The sequence below is a fragment of the Protopterus annectens genome, chromosome 2.part1, assembly GCF_019279795.1.
Source record: "Protopterus annectens isolate FY-2018-M chromosome 2.part1, PAN1.0, whole genome shotgun sequence".
Lineage (NCBI taxonomy): Eukaryota > Metazoa > Chordata > Ceratodontiformes > Protopteridae > Protopterus > Protopterus annectens.
The window spans coordinates 1,343,816,063-1,343,831,114 of NC_056729.1; the positions used below are offsets into that span (position 1 = coordinate 1,343,816,063).

At 36.8% G+C, this 15,052-nt stretch overlaps 1 protein-coding gene across 2 annotated transcripts in view; it reads right to left on the bottom strand.

Moving 5' to 3' along the window:
- SH3TC1 (SH3 domain and tetratricopeptide repeats 1) overlaps positions 1 to 15,052 on the bottom strand; it is a 773,464-nt gene that overhangs the window by 462,293 nt on the left and 296,119 nt on the right. For both annotated transcript variants that reach the window (XM_044062806.1, XM_044062804.1), the window contains exon 7: positions 359 to 548. In XM_044062806.1, the coding sequence (XP_043918741.1) occupies positions 359 to 548 (190 nt within the window). The remainder of the gene's footprint in view (positions 1 to 358; positions 549 to 15,052) is intronic.

Below are 15,052 nucleotides of genomic sequence, written 5' to 3' on the forward strand. Positions count from 1 at the left end.
CTACCAAAACTTCTAACTGTAAATAGAACTTTTCTGGCCTTTGCTCAAAAGGTTGTGACCTAAAGGGACTCAAAGATTAAAACCATCCTTAATTGCTTCATACTATTCATTAAATTTTGTGTTCTAGCAACTAGAAATAGTCTGGATTCAGAAAAGGAAGACTATATGTTAAAGAAAAAAAAGGTTATAATATAGCTGAGATTAAAAAAGTCCAATGATTAAATATAGTAATTTCCATTAGTATATATAGTTTATACATTACTTTTGTATTATGCAATGCACTTTGTAAAAAAAGGAAAGAGAATGAAGAAAAAAGGCAAAAAAGAGAAGGTTTAGAAAAAAACAAACAGCTACCTACTGGTGAAAGGGGATCAGTGGCTCAATCTTAGATTTTGCAGCAAGGATCCTCCTACCATCACTGACTGTCTGTGCTGTCCATGAATATCCACCTGAGGTATCCTCAACTAAAATCACGTGTTGCTTTTCATCAGCGTCATCACCTTTCAGTTCTTCCGCACCACCATCATGGTATGAAGCGTAAAACATTCCTTGAAAACAAAGCAGAATCAGTTTCCATTAATAAAAAGTGTATGTGTTCACAGGCTTTATACAGAATGATATGTGTTTGATTTTAATGTTTGATAAGTACATTTTGATTACATTGTGATCTCTTGGTCATTGTACTTAAGATAAATGCATAACTGCATAAACACTAATAAGAAAAAAAATGTAAATTGAATAAGTTTACCATCTGTAACTGAGTGTTCCACAGCAGCCAAAAATGGGGGAATAACTGATTTAACTGGGACACACTGTTGTATGGTGCAAACTCATGTTAAAAAGTAGCGAGTTTACTTTGTACAATTGTTTTCAGAGACTATTGCATCCAGGTATTGCCTACTACATGTCTTCTGCTGAATAAGCAGTTAGGCTGCTTTGCAACATTCCGGTGAGTTTAGCTTACCCCTCCACCCACAAATCCCAAATCCTATTTTATTTCCTTTGAATGTTACTACCAGGTATTCCTTACAATTTTAATGACAAAATATTTCTGTTCTGTATTTTAACTACAAATGACTTTTTCTAGACTATCCAGAAATGAGAATGATTCTCTATTAGTCCAGAAAGCACTGTACAAGCTCCATTGTTCTATTTAGTAGCAGAAACAGAATGCAGAGTTTGTAAAAAAGTAACCTCAGTCTGATTTTTTTTTACAAAAACATTGTTAAAGCAAAGTGGAGGAGTCTGAGATTATCTAGAAAAAAGAAAAAAAGAAAGTAATGCAATGTGAAGTTAGAAATTAGGCAGAAGAAGAAAAATAGACTAAAAGAAATGTTCTGACCTAATGAAGTACACATTTATATCATGAAACGGACATGAATGTTGGAGGAAATAGAGTGGGACTCAGTGGAGTTATGGGTAGAGCAGGAGGCATGGCTTTGGTATAGTTTTTGGCATTGTTGCAACCCTAATTTCAGTGTGTGTGTGTGTGTGTGTGTGTGTGTGTGTGTGTGTGTGTGTGTGTGTGTGTGTGTGTGTGTGTGTGTGTGTGTGTGTGTTCTCATTTAAATTTCTTTATGTTTATCGCTGCGAGGACACAGTTTATCCCAATTATCTCCTAAAGTCTTAACACACACAAGAAGATCCTACAACCTTCTCTCACATTGCTTTTTTATGCAGTGCAGCTATGCATTGTTCTAACTGCTTATGGATATGGCCTTGTGAGTCTGGCTTTAGGTTTGATCCACCATATTACTGCAGTCCTCTTTTTGTAGTTACCTTGTAGAACCCTAATTATGGTTTTGAAAAATGGAACTGTATCGGACTTCAAACAAAAACACAGTCAGTTCACAGCAGCTCTGAGCTGAATGGGTAGGAATTGAGGAAAATTCTTTACAAAACACATTTACTCAAACTTAATGCTTTGCAAAATGGATAGCTGTTTTTCTTATTAAATGTGGGAAACTTTGCTCTTTTTTCTGTATGTTTTACTCTTATCTGATGTTGGCACTAGCCTTAGTTAAACGGGTGCCCTAGACAAAAAAGTCCCCATGGCATCCTGTCCCTTCCAACTGCCTATCCCATCCTGGTCTAGTCACACTGTCCAGATTAAGTTTTTCTTTCCTTTTCTCACATTTCATCTTAGTCTTCAGTTTTATTTTTCCTGCAGTTATTCAGTCATTCACTCATTCAACATGTTCTCTCTAAACACGACTACACATATAACAGTTGAGTAAACAACTGCATTAACCAGGGTCTGGAGGCTCAAAGGCCCCCAGAAATCATAGGGGATTTAAATGCTTTGAGGTACATTTTAAAGTTAAGTGACCTACTTCTTAAACTAAAAGTTGTAGCATAGTTTTACCTCTGTAAATATTTATGTTTTTTAGCATATCCTTGTATCTTAATATGTTTTGTTAATTTCTTCTGTGATCCAGTTCTTTTTTTCTGCATCCTTTTAGCACATACCAACTGACCAAGACTACCCTGCAATAGCTAAATTAAACTGGGGGCTTGGGGATTGCTAGGCACCTAGAAGCCCTGGGGTTATAGCCGCTTTGGAGTGCATTTTAGAGATAATTTCTAATCTTCTGACCCCATGATGACATGAACAAAAAATGATGTATATGGAAAAGAAATTCAATCTTTTTTTTTATTTCAAAGGAGAAACAAGTTATATCCAAGTTTTAATGTTCAAAGCTGACCAAACATCACTTATTTATTTATTTTATTTATTTTACATTTGTTGGCCGGGATAGCCCAACTGGATACATGTCCATTTTCAGTGGAGGCCTGGGGAGAAAAGCTTCAGTTTAATTCTACAGAAATACTAGACATTACAATATTATATATAATTCAAGACTGGGTAATATAGTTACAACAGTTTACATTCATTAAAGGGTAAAAATAAAACATATCTCAGTCACACAAGTAGATTGCTAAGTAAAAGCTGGTTACCAAGTAGTTAGGTTAAAGTCACTTAGATGTAGGAGGATGATCCATGGTATACAGTCAGTAGTTTATACATTAATCAGGGGTAAAACAGGGGCATAGCCACCGTGATTTAAGGTATAGTGTAAGATTTTTCTTGAATAGGGATAAAGAAGGTTCAGCTGTGAGGTTGGCAGGGAGAGAGTTCCATGTTTTACCAACAGAATTGGCAAACAGTGCCTCCCCAGCAGAGTTGTTAGCTTTGAACATGTAGATTAGTTTTTTGTTAGAGGATCGGAGTGCTTTGCGGTTATGGCAGGGAGTGATGATGTTTTTTAGAACAGGTGTGTGTTCAGATTGGTAGAAAATCTTGTGAGCAGTTACTAGCTGATTAACCTTTAGAAGATTAGGTAGTTTCAGCCACCCTAGAAGCTTAAGGTTGCTACAGTGGTGAGTTCTGTAGTCTGTTCCAGTAGCAAATCTTGCTATGTGATTATAGCAGGTGGTGAATTTGTTCAAGTCGGATTTACTCAGGTTTGTGTATAGGGGGGAGGCATAGAGGAGGATGGAGAGTAGGTGTGAGTGGGCAATAGCTGATCTAGCTAGAGGAGTTAGAGGTTTAATCCTATAAAGAGAGACAAGTTTTTATTAACTGTTTTAATCATGTGGTTTATATGTAGGTCAAACTTGAGGTTATTGTCAATTATTACTCCTAGTAGCTTAGTTGAGGGGTCTGGTAAAATAATGGTGCCATTGTTAGATGTGATGGTCAATGTCTGTACAGTGGACCTAGGAGATGGAGAGAAAAGCAGCATCTTAGTTTTATTCAGATTCAAAATAAGACGGTGATTTAGGAGCCAGTTCTCAACTGAGTTGAAAGTAGTTTGAGATAAAGTCTGTAGTACTGTTGGGCATATAGCTGAACAAACTAGAGTCGAGTCATCCGCATACTGGATGCAGGTGGCATCTGGGATGATTTTGTATAGGTCGTTTATAAATATAGAAAATAGGAGGGGTCCTAAAATAGAACCCTGGGAAACTCCCATGGTGATGGGTAACAGAGTGGATAGAGTCCCCTTCCATAGGACTGCCTGTTGTCTGCCACTAAGGTATGCCTGGAACCATTGGATAGCCTGGTTGTCTAGGGAGATGGATTCCAATGTTTGTATAAGTATTTGATGGTTTACCATGTCAAAGGCCTTAGAAAGGTCTAAGAAGATGGCAGAGGAAAGTTTGTTACTGTTACAGTTTAGTTTAGGACATTTGTAAAGGGGAGAAGGGCAGTGGTAGTACTGTGGTATTGTCTGAACCCATGTTGGAAGTTTGTAAGAAGATTGTTCATGATGAGATAGCCCAAGAGTTGCCTATGAATGCATTTCTCCATAATTTTGGCAAGTGGAGACAAGATCACTATGGGTCTATAATTGGAGAGCTCAGTAGAGCTGCCTCCTTTATGGAGGGGAATAACGTGGGCTATCTTCCATATAGAGGGGATGGAAGCTTCAGAGATGCTTCTGTTAATTAAGATGGATATTGGGTATGCTACAGCATCATCAGCTTTTTGTAAATATTCTGCAGGTAGGAAGTCTGCCGACAGGGTAGTTGGTTTTAATTTTTTAATGAGTTTTTGGATAAATGATACTGAGACAGGTTGAAAGTTGAAGTTAATTTGGGCACTGGGTGTGGTATCATTTGGATTTGGGCAGCTAGGTGATAGTTGACTAGCTAGATGTTGGATAGCTTCTGTAAAGAATTTATTGAAGGTGTTAGCGACCTCCTCTAGTGTTTTTTCTGTTGTGGCTGAGGGGGTGGAGGTGGTTGATTTACATGTGCAAATAGCTATGCCAATTTATCCTTGGTTAATTGGGAGACTCAGAATGTTCTGCCCAATGACAGTTATGGCACCTCAATTGGATGGTACACGCATTTTGTAGATGATATTTTTCTGCTCTGGCAGGGTACTGAGGAATCTTTACTGGAATTTTTACAGTACATGAATGGTGTGAATGGATTTCTTAAATTTACCAATAAATACTCTTCCATGTTGATTGAATTTTTAGATGTTGAAATCACTAGAGATGCTCTACACTTTGTGTCCACTAGTGTATACAGGGAAAGTGTTAGAAGGAATAATATTTTACATAACAACAGTATGCATCCCAATCATACCAAGCTTAATGTACTTCGTGGATACATTTTTCGTATGATGCATTTATATAGTGAAGATGCCAAGTTAACATTAGCTTTTGCTTCATTAAAAGAAGAATTTGTATGCAGAGGCTATACAAGTGATGTTATTGATGTTCAAATATCTGAAGCTTGGAAGGAGAGGAGGGACAGATGCAAACCTTATTTTGATAATACTTTGGGTCACACTCCTCCATAGATTTTACATGGTTCTGGTAATCAGATGCATACTAATATGATTATTGATACAAAGTTTAGAATGCCTCTTACTTTTGCAAGTAACATTGGTATGGTATTTGACACTATCAGTAATAACTGGGACATTTTATTAACAGTACCAGAACTGCAAGGGGTAATAGGCAATAAACCAGATTTTACTTTTAGGAATAACAAATCCCTTAAAACTCAGTTGTGTTATAGACCTCTGAACCCTTCAAGCTATGTTCTCTCTGGGCGAATGGGTACATGTACCTGCAAGAGGTGCATGGCATGTATGTGTATACATGCTGGGGGCCATTTTCTACATCCGCAACTTGGCTTCAAGACTGATACCAGTTTCTATGCAGATAGTCACACAAAGAATTTGATCTGTTTTTGTTTCTGTACATTATGCTTCTCATATTATGTAGGCAAAACTAACAGAGCACTTAAAGATAGGATCCTCGAGCACCTTAGAGACATCAGAAATGTCAAAGAGACCAGTGCTTTGGCCATGCATGTGGTAATGAAGGTCCTAATCATAAGTTTAAGTTTTTTGTTTTAGAACTTCTACATGTTAACATCAGTGGTGGTGATCTCAAGAATAAGACTGAAGCATTAGAACAAATATGGATCTTATAGCTTCAAGCAGATAAACCCCCAGATCTTAATATTAAGGTTGCTCTTAAACCTTTCTTAAAAGCCAGTGCCCTTAAACATCATTGATTTTTAATCATTCGTATATGTTGTTATATCCATGTTTCAATCTTACAGTGCATATTTTAGCATATCTGTGACCTTTGATGTTTAATTTACAGTCTAGGTTTTTATTGTTCAACATATACATATTCTTATTTTTATTTTTATTATTTATTACTTATCATTATTCATTGTATCCAGCTGTGCAATGTTTTAGTAAAGTGTAGTTCTATGTACTTTCTAGTGCATACTTAAATGTGTTTATTATTTTATTTTTTTTCTTTCATACTCCTCTTTTGATTGGTTGTTTAACATTTAAATAGTTTGCCAGTGGTTGTACATAATATATGATGGTCTGATGGAGCAGAGAAAGATCCGTGAAAGCACTTACCTTGTTTGTTTACTCTCGATAAAGGATTGCTGTGTTTGGAACATTTATGCCCGTTGACTTTCATACTCATTTTTTGCTCCTTTGGGTTCCTTCATCGATTGTGAGGTATTTTTATCTCTTTGAAAGTTGACGTTAATTTGGGCACTGGGTGTAATATCATTTGGATTTGGGCAGCTAGGTGACAGTTGACTAGCTAGATGTTGGATAGTTTCTGTAAAGAATTTACTGAAGGTGTTAGCGACCTCCTCTAGTGGTTTTTCTGTTATGGCTGAGGGGGTGCGGTGATTGATTTACTTGGTCGGAGGAGCTTATTTAGACCTGCCCAAAATTTTTGGGGTCTATTTTGGTGTTTCTGTTGTAGGTGGCAGTAGTATTTTTTTTGTCAGTCAGGACCATTTTTTTTGTCTCATTCTTTAATTGCCTGAATTTTAGTTGATTTGTAGGGGGTTTTGTGGCTCTCCATGTTTCTCAGGCTTTATTTCTTAGTGAGATTTTTTGTTTAGTTCACAATAAACTAAGAAGACAAATGCCTGTGTAGATACCTATATCATATCTGCAAATAGTACTTAACCCCAACCCTCTCCTCAATACAGGTAGTCACTTTCTGCATATTCCCCAAAGGTGTTAAATTGAGATAAAAATTAAGGTACAAATGCCCACATTCACATTTCTGCTCTTTCTGTCATATGTATATACATCATGCCTCCTTACCTCGTATCCCTTATCTCCTACCCCCAAAAGACCGCTACACAGATTTATGTCCAAGAGACTCCCCCTTTTGTGGAATAGACTCCCTCTCCACATAAAACAGAGCACCTCATTAAACCTTTTTAATTGCAACCTAGATAACTGGATGGGGAACAGAAAATACACCCCTGGGATTCCACCTGTGTCTTTGCTGGACAGTGGCATTGGGTGCTGACTTGTTGGAACATGGGCTAAATTCTTGGCTAGGTTTGTAAGGGCCTCAGGGCCAATAGCCTAGTAACTTCCTATGAGCCTATGATCCTATGACCTTCTGTGTGCACTTCTGATGTCAGATTGGGAGAAAACTGAAAAAAACAAAACAAACGGAACATAATGTATTTGATGTCAGACATACATAAGCAGCATGGGTTTTGACTAGCCGCAAAAGATGACCACCTGTATATGTATCAGATGACTGATTATGAGGAAAATGAAAAAGAAATGAATGATAACAATGATGTTCTCAACTTGTTACTTCTAGAGGCAGTACAGTGTTCCCATATAAGCTATAGTGACCCATTGAGACTCTTCTGACCTTTGTGATGAAAGTTAAAGAAATAATGAGCACACTGACCCCAGCACAGCACAAGATATAGTGACCTCTGAGGTTTGAGAAGAATGTTAATGAAATAATGACATTGTCCCCCACCCCCACACAGGATAGTGACCTTCTGTAAACACCTATGAGCAGGGCTGATTTTAAACTAGGAGGGTTTCAAGGCCAAGGCAATTATTAAGCCCTTGTCAAAATCCTCTTATAAAGCCTTTGTGTTTGGGGGCAACCTGCCCCCAGACGTTCTGATGTTTTGGGTATTCTGTGATATATTTATCCCTTATTTTTGAGAAATGATTGTTTAACTGAACAAGTGACAAAAGAGTCAGTTACTTTCATCCAGCCAAACCCCCACCCCCACTCAGCAGTAATAGCTACGATATCTGATGGCTATATAATATTACTTTACCTATCTCCACCCAAACAAGTTGCCACAAATTCAATTATTACAATCCAAGTTGCTGCATGAAAATTGCAATGCCAGACAAATATTGCCAAAAATATCTGGTTGATCACTGCCAGCATCACTGTAAAAATAGTAATAACACTTACTTCACCACTCCATTCATCTTAATCTCAACTGTGCACACAAATCACAAAGTTAGAAATACTGCCACCGATATCTGCTGCACACTGCTGGCATTATTGTAAAAGTAGTAATAACACTTATCACCCCAACATCATGCCATTCCCCTCATCTCTGTACAGACTTCTGAAGAATTTCCCTGATTGTTCTCATAGTTTTGACCTCTGTGCCTCATAATGTTTTTCTAATAAACTGCACAGTATTACACAGTCAGTCAGTAAAGCTAGTCATTAGAGACTCATATTTCTCATTGTAAAGAAAAATGAAAAGAACTTAAGGCAGCTTCACACCTGCATGTGAGCATTGTAAAGTCTCTACTCCCTTGACCTCATAACATTTAAACTTAATATTAAGTGACTTGAATCTCAAGTGAACTGGACCACTGCCTCCCCAGGAACATCTGTTGTGCTGTGTGTGCATTTTTGTTCAGCAGATGAGTTTTATTTCTTTATTTTTAAACAAAGCAATTTGGCTATAGCACTCTTAGATGCATTGTGCCCCTGGGGCTGCCTAGTTCACCTATGCGTAAGGCTTGCCTTGTCTGATATAATTGTCTGTAAATGGTCCAGTGAGATCAATGTGCCACCCCCTTCAACAAAGATAAACAAATAAAATAAATTAATTAATAAGTAAGTAAATAAATTAATTAGTAAGTCATCTTCCACTTTTGCAGGGTTCACAAGTTACCTAGCTAATAGGCAACAATCAGATGGCAAGGTTCCCTATAAGCATATCAACCAATAACACTAGCATTCTGCAAGTTTCCATCTTTGGTCCCCTTCTCTTTTTAATATAATTATCAATAATCTTCACACTTCTTCCTGTCAAGGCTCTCTAATCCAATATGCAAATTACTCTACTGTCATCTGCTCTTCAAATTCTCTGATTACCTCTAGTCTGTAACGCAGTAAGCTTTCACTTCTGTTGAGACTTGACTCTCTGATGCTTAACTTTTATTTAATCCTAAGAAAATCAAGATGTTGTTCTTCACTCCCAACACTCTTGCCTCTGAGAAAAATAATTTCAAGATCTATTTCCTGACCAATACAGAAATTAATGTAGTCCCTCACACAAAACTGCTTTGCATGACAACAGACGATTACCTCAGATTTGATCATCATACACAGATCAATGTCAAAAAAACATCAGAAACTTGTAATCCTCTAAAAACATAAAGGATTTCTCAATATTTCCACTAAAACTACACTGGCCACCACATACCTTTTTACCATCACTCTTTTATGGTGCCCCAGACCTTATTAACCTCCAGTCCACACTAAAAAGTAAACGAGAAACATTCTACAACAAAATAACTATGTTTACAACTAGTTCTATGTATAATTCCCACCACTGTACTGTTCTCCAGTCTCTGAAATGGCTTGAGCTTCCACACCATCTTATTTACCTGCAACTTGTAACTATCCACTGTCTGGTACACAAACCAACAATCTGTCCTACCCTTAACTCTATCTTCCACAAATATCGCCCTAACAGAACACTGCGTCCAGAAGATAAACAACAACTCATGATCCACAAACCAAACAAATCTCATGGTAAAAGCCTCTACTCCTGCTCCATAGCAAAAGGCTGGAATTCCTTACCTCAAGATATCAGGTCTATCTCTAGTCAATATTATTTTAAACACAACCTAAGGGAACACATACCCAAAACCTGGATCTGTTCATGTACTAGTCCAGGCTGAACCTTCTTCAAGATTTCCTAACTATCTATTTTTTTCTTTTTCTTTTTCTCTAGCTTTCACAATAGCACTATTTATCCAACTTCTTAGTTCCTATCTGAATGAATCCCTTTAAGACTAAACATTTCCTACTGTATTTTTCTTCCCTCTCACTTTTATTCTCATTTTTTTCTCTGTTTATATTTACCCTAACTCATAATCCCAGCGCCTCACTCAGACCTTCCCATGCCCTCATATCACTACTTTCTGTATACTTATTAACTCCCTTTCCTCTTTGTTCTCCCTTCATGTGCATTGTTCATATTGACTTCAAATTATGTTCATTAGAATGTGTTCTCCTTATCTAAAGTACTACAGTCTCCAATGTAACTGTATTTCTTTTTTATGAATACTAATTCCTGTATACGTGCGTGTAATTCACTGTCTTTGGAACTTTTCTCTCTGGGCTTTTGCTGAAAATGCATGCTTTCTGTCCCAGTTTGACTAGCCCAGTACAAAAAATGTGAGTAAATAATAAATAACTAAATAAAGTAAGTAAATAAATAAATGTTTGTTCCTATTTCTCAGCATTCACTGTTTGATAAAGTACTGCAGGTAACGAATGTTAACTCATAAGTAGCAAAGTTTTCAGCTTTTAATGTCATACATGGAATAAACACATGGTAAAGTCTCAGTTTTAAGAAGACAGCAACATTTTGGTCAGATGATATTAGATCTCAGTGCAGCTCAATAAAATGAGGTACAAAAACTTCTATCACATCTGCTACATTAAATGTGTCTCTTTTATAAATAAGGTAAGTGAAGACAGTATAAACCCATGTTTATACTTCATTGCTTCATAGTGATAATTTTGTGAAATAATATGTATGAATACTAATATGTACATACACTGGGAATAATAAAGAATAAAAGCTTTTTTTTAAGAATCTCTAAGTAAAGAACAAGCAAGGGTCTCTTTACAGCTATGCATACATCAGGTGCGGAGTTATAAAAATTAATTATTTTGCAGAACAACTTAAAAAAGATCAGTTAAATTTTCAGCCATCAGATGGTCTGCATACTGGGAGATGTTCCTGGGGTGGCCAGGGATCCCAAGTTCATACCTTGTTTAAGTAAACTGGCAGTGCAAATTTGCATCGGTCTGTGTGCTACAACTAAAATAAAATTATTACAGCCTTCCACTGCACAGGTCTGTAGAGCCATTATGGCACAGTTTACATAGTGTGGATCGATATGATAGCAGGACAGGAAAATCAAACTCTGTATAGTGCAGCTGAGAAAGTGAAAGTAAACAGAAGGGAAACGCTTATCAGCAGTAAGCAGAATGTGTTTTTATATCCCTTGTCGTTGCATAGCATTATACTTGGATTTATTTATGCTTTTTTTAGTATTAGAGACAACTCCATAACCTTGCATCCTTTATTTTGCCCAGCTTATCATGTAATGTCCTTACATTTTATGGTACTCAGTCATTATATAGTAATCTATGACTTAAGGTAATGCAAAGATATCTTATGCATGTGAATTCCGGCAGGAATCAGAAATATTCATTGAATGATATGGAGCTGAAAGAAAAAAGACTCAAGAAAACTCAGTCAGCTTTACATGAAATATGTAACCTACTATCATTAGAATAAATTTCCTTCTGAAAACATCTCAGTGGATTATGTCCTCAAAACACCTGGTTTTCACTTTGGCGAATACTGCAAGGAATGAGAAGGCAGTCCAGAAAGATGTGTCTATTGTGTGGGGGCAGTACACATCCAAGCATGTATGCTGAAACTCAGATAACTACTTCAGGGATCTGTAACAGATGCAGAGTACCCTATTTTTGGAGGTCAAATGCATTTCTATACAAGTCTACAAGGTGTCCACAATTCCTTTATCTAAAAATGTATACTTCTTAGTAATAATTGACAGTGTTACATTTCATTTTCATTTCTGACTTTTAATGGATTTAGTTTTCAAAGTGGCAGGTCATAGCATTATATTTACAGGTTTACTGAACAAATTGTAGTAAGCGTTTTTTTTATAGGTTCACGGGTTCATTGATTGTTACTAGGCTAATGGTCAAATTGGGCCTTTTGAAGCCTCATCATGCTTTTCCCATAAGTAATTGCCCACAACTAATAAGCTGTACATTCCTATGCATAATAATAAGGTGACCTGTACAGTTGGTCTGGGTATCAGAGCATGGATATGCTGCCTCTGTCCAATCGGGGCATCAGACCCAGTCCAATGGTAAATTTCCAATTCTCCATCCAGTGGTACAAGTTGCATGTGAACATGGTCAAGGATGAACTGTGTTTCACATGGAGGAGGGAGCTGGCTCCAGAGAAGGGGCATTTTTATCTGGTATTTCTCATTCTGATATTCAATTTTCTGTTGTGATTATCACTCAGCACTCTATAGGAGACAAGGTACAGGAATAGGACTTTGAAATGGTCCATGTAATTCATGTGGTTTACACATTGCATTCTCTTTGTGAATAAACATTGTGAGATTCAAGCTGTGAATGGGGTATTACACCCTATGACTGGTCTAATGAGTACCGAGTACAGTGGGACAGTGGCCTCTCTGTACCTGGATGACATATCCTTGCTTATAAGCTGCACTCTAAAGAAGTTACACCTTGATAGCAGGTTACACGGAAAACACTGCACACTCAATTTCCATAAAAATGTATATTTATTGACAAATTTAGCACTTTCATCCAAATGGACTTTATCAGAATAACATTACTAAGTAAAAAGTCCTTTTTATACACTCCTCAGTTAAAATTAATTCAAACCATTGGTTCCTCATCATTCATCACATTGACATCATTTCCTTTCTCATGGTATAATCATTCAGTTTAATATTATGATCATAAAAATACATAAAATACATTTAACAGCTGTCACAGTCTTGTTAAAGTCATACAGTACTGAACTCAAATAATAACATTATTACACAATTATTGCACTGCACTTATACTGCTATTTAAAAAAAAAACTTCCAAAAGCTCCTTCCCTATGGCTATGATCTTATATTATACCAATACTACAATTTTTCAGCCCTCATTTTTCAGTGCAGAGGCCAAGGATAATCGGCCATTCAAACCAGGCAAAGACCCTGCGTTCAACCGCAACTGTCAAATTCATTCTCTGCATTCCAACCGAGTCTCCCATTGGTCCCCCTCAGACTTTGTTCCACCTATTCTAACACCTATAATGGGGGTGGGGGGTGGTACTGGTAAGGTTAAGCATAAGAGCACATTTAAACTCCCACTGAATCCTATGCTGGTGAACTTTGAAACACTGGTGGAGCATTAGATTAGGAAATTGTTGAACAACAAGAGTATTGAGGGTGTGGTAATTTGAAACTACATGAGAAGGTAATTATGGAGGGATTAAGTACTAATAAAAGAATCAGCATAATGAAACCTGATAAGGAGGGAGGTGCAGTCATCATAGATTTTTGGAATTATGCTAAAATGTTGGAAATACTCCATAGTGACTCTAGGTATAGTCAGGTATCCAATAATTAAATTTTTACAGTGCATAGAAAGATTGATTTGATTTTAGAAGATCATTTATTACAGGGTCTATTAGAGAAAAACTTATTTGAGTTTCTATACAATCCTAGACTTATCATTCCTGTTATATTTGTTAAACTGAAAATCCATGTGAATAATCCCCCCTGAGACCACTAGTAGCAGCCACAGGTCCTAAAATGCACCCATTAGTGGTTTGTGTGATAGGAAGTTAAAACAAGTTGCATGCCAATGTGATCATACATTGGTGGGTGCATAGGATTTCAAGGTCAAAATCAAGAAGGAATGTTACCACCCCCAACATTTACTGGTTACAATTGATATCCAAAATTTATTTTCAGTTACATCCCATTCATTAGGAATAGAATGGTATGGTAGCATTTTGATGGAATATGGTAATCTGAATAATAGTGAATGGAGTTAATCATGGAATATTATGAATTAATCTTGGACAACAATTATATATTTTTTGAGAGGGAGCATTGTAAGCAGAATTGCTGGGTGGTCATGGGGGCTGCTTGTTCCCCCCTCTTTGTGAATCTCATGCTATTATATAGGGAACATACTTATGTGTTTAATTCTCCCTTCTTTGACTCAATCACTACATATCTCCATTTTTTGGATGACATATTTTTTATTTGGAAGGGATTGGACTTTGAACGAGTATGTCCAATATATTAATAGTACCACAGATTCTTTGAAATTCACATATCAGTGGGATATGTACAAAATAAACTACTTAGATGTGAAGTTAATTAAGAATACGGAATGAGTAAATTTAAGTCTAAGTTGTATTGGAAATGTAATGTCACTAATGGATATCTACATTTCAGTAGTGACTATCCTTTCTACCAAAATAAAATTATCATGAAAGGACAGATGGTCTGGCTAGCGAGGCTAACATCAGAGAAGAATGATTTGAATGGCGAGCTAGAGAATGTTACTGGGCTCTTTTTGGAGAGGGCATACCCTGTAAAACTTATAAAAGGATTGATGAATGAGATATTAGAAGGATGGAGTATGAAATATATCCAGTTATTAGGTGGTGATAACAGGGAGATGGAAGGGCTGTTAGAAAAAATAGTGGTATGGTCAATGAAGTGAGTGAACCCTTTTTAATTTCTCCAAATCTTTGGGTTTCTAATACCATGACGGGAATGGACCTCATTTCTAAGTCAAAGTACAATTAGAGTTCATGAAATTAGTATTGTTTCAATCTTTGATGTCAGTCATGCTCTTCGCAGCACCCGCCCTGTAATGACTCCTTCTGCAATTTGTATGGGATTGCATGGATTGGTAACATATCTAAATATGATTGTAGATTCTTTTTTTATAAGACCCATTGCTCCTACTGCTATTGGAACTGTCTGGGTGTCTTTCTTCCACACTGCTCTCATTTCTGTTTGCAGATCCTAATATTTTATGACTTTGTGTCTCTGCACGCAACACACTGTAGTCACTGGGTGTGACAATTTCAATTTTCAATGTTACTTTTGTCTTCTTTTCATGGACCACTATATACAGTT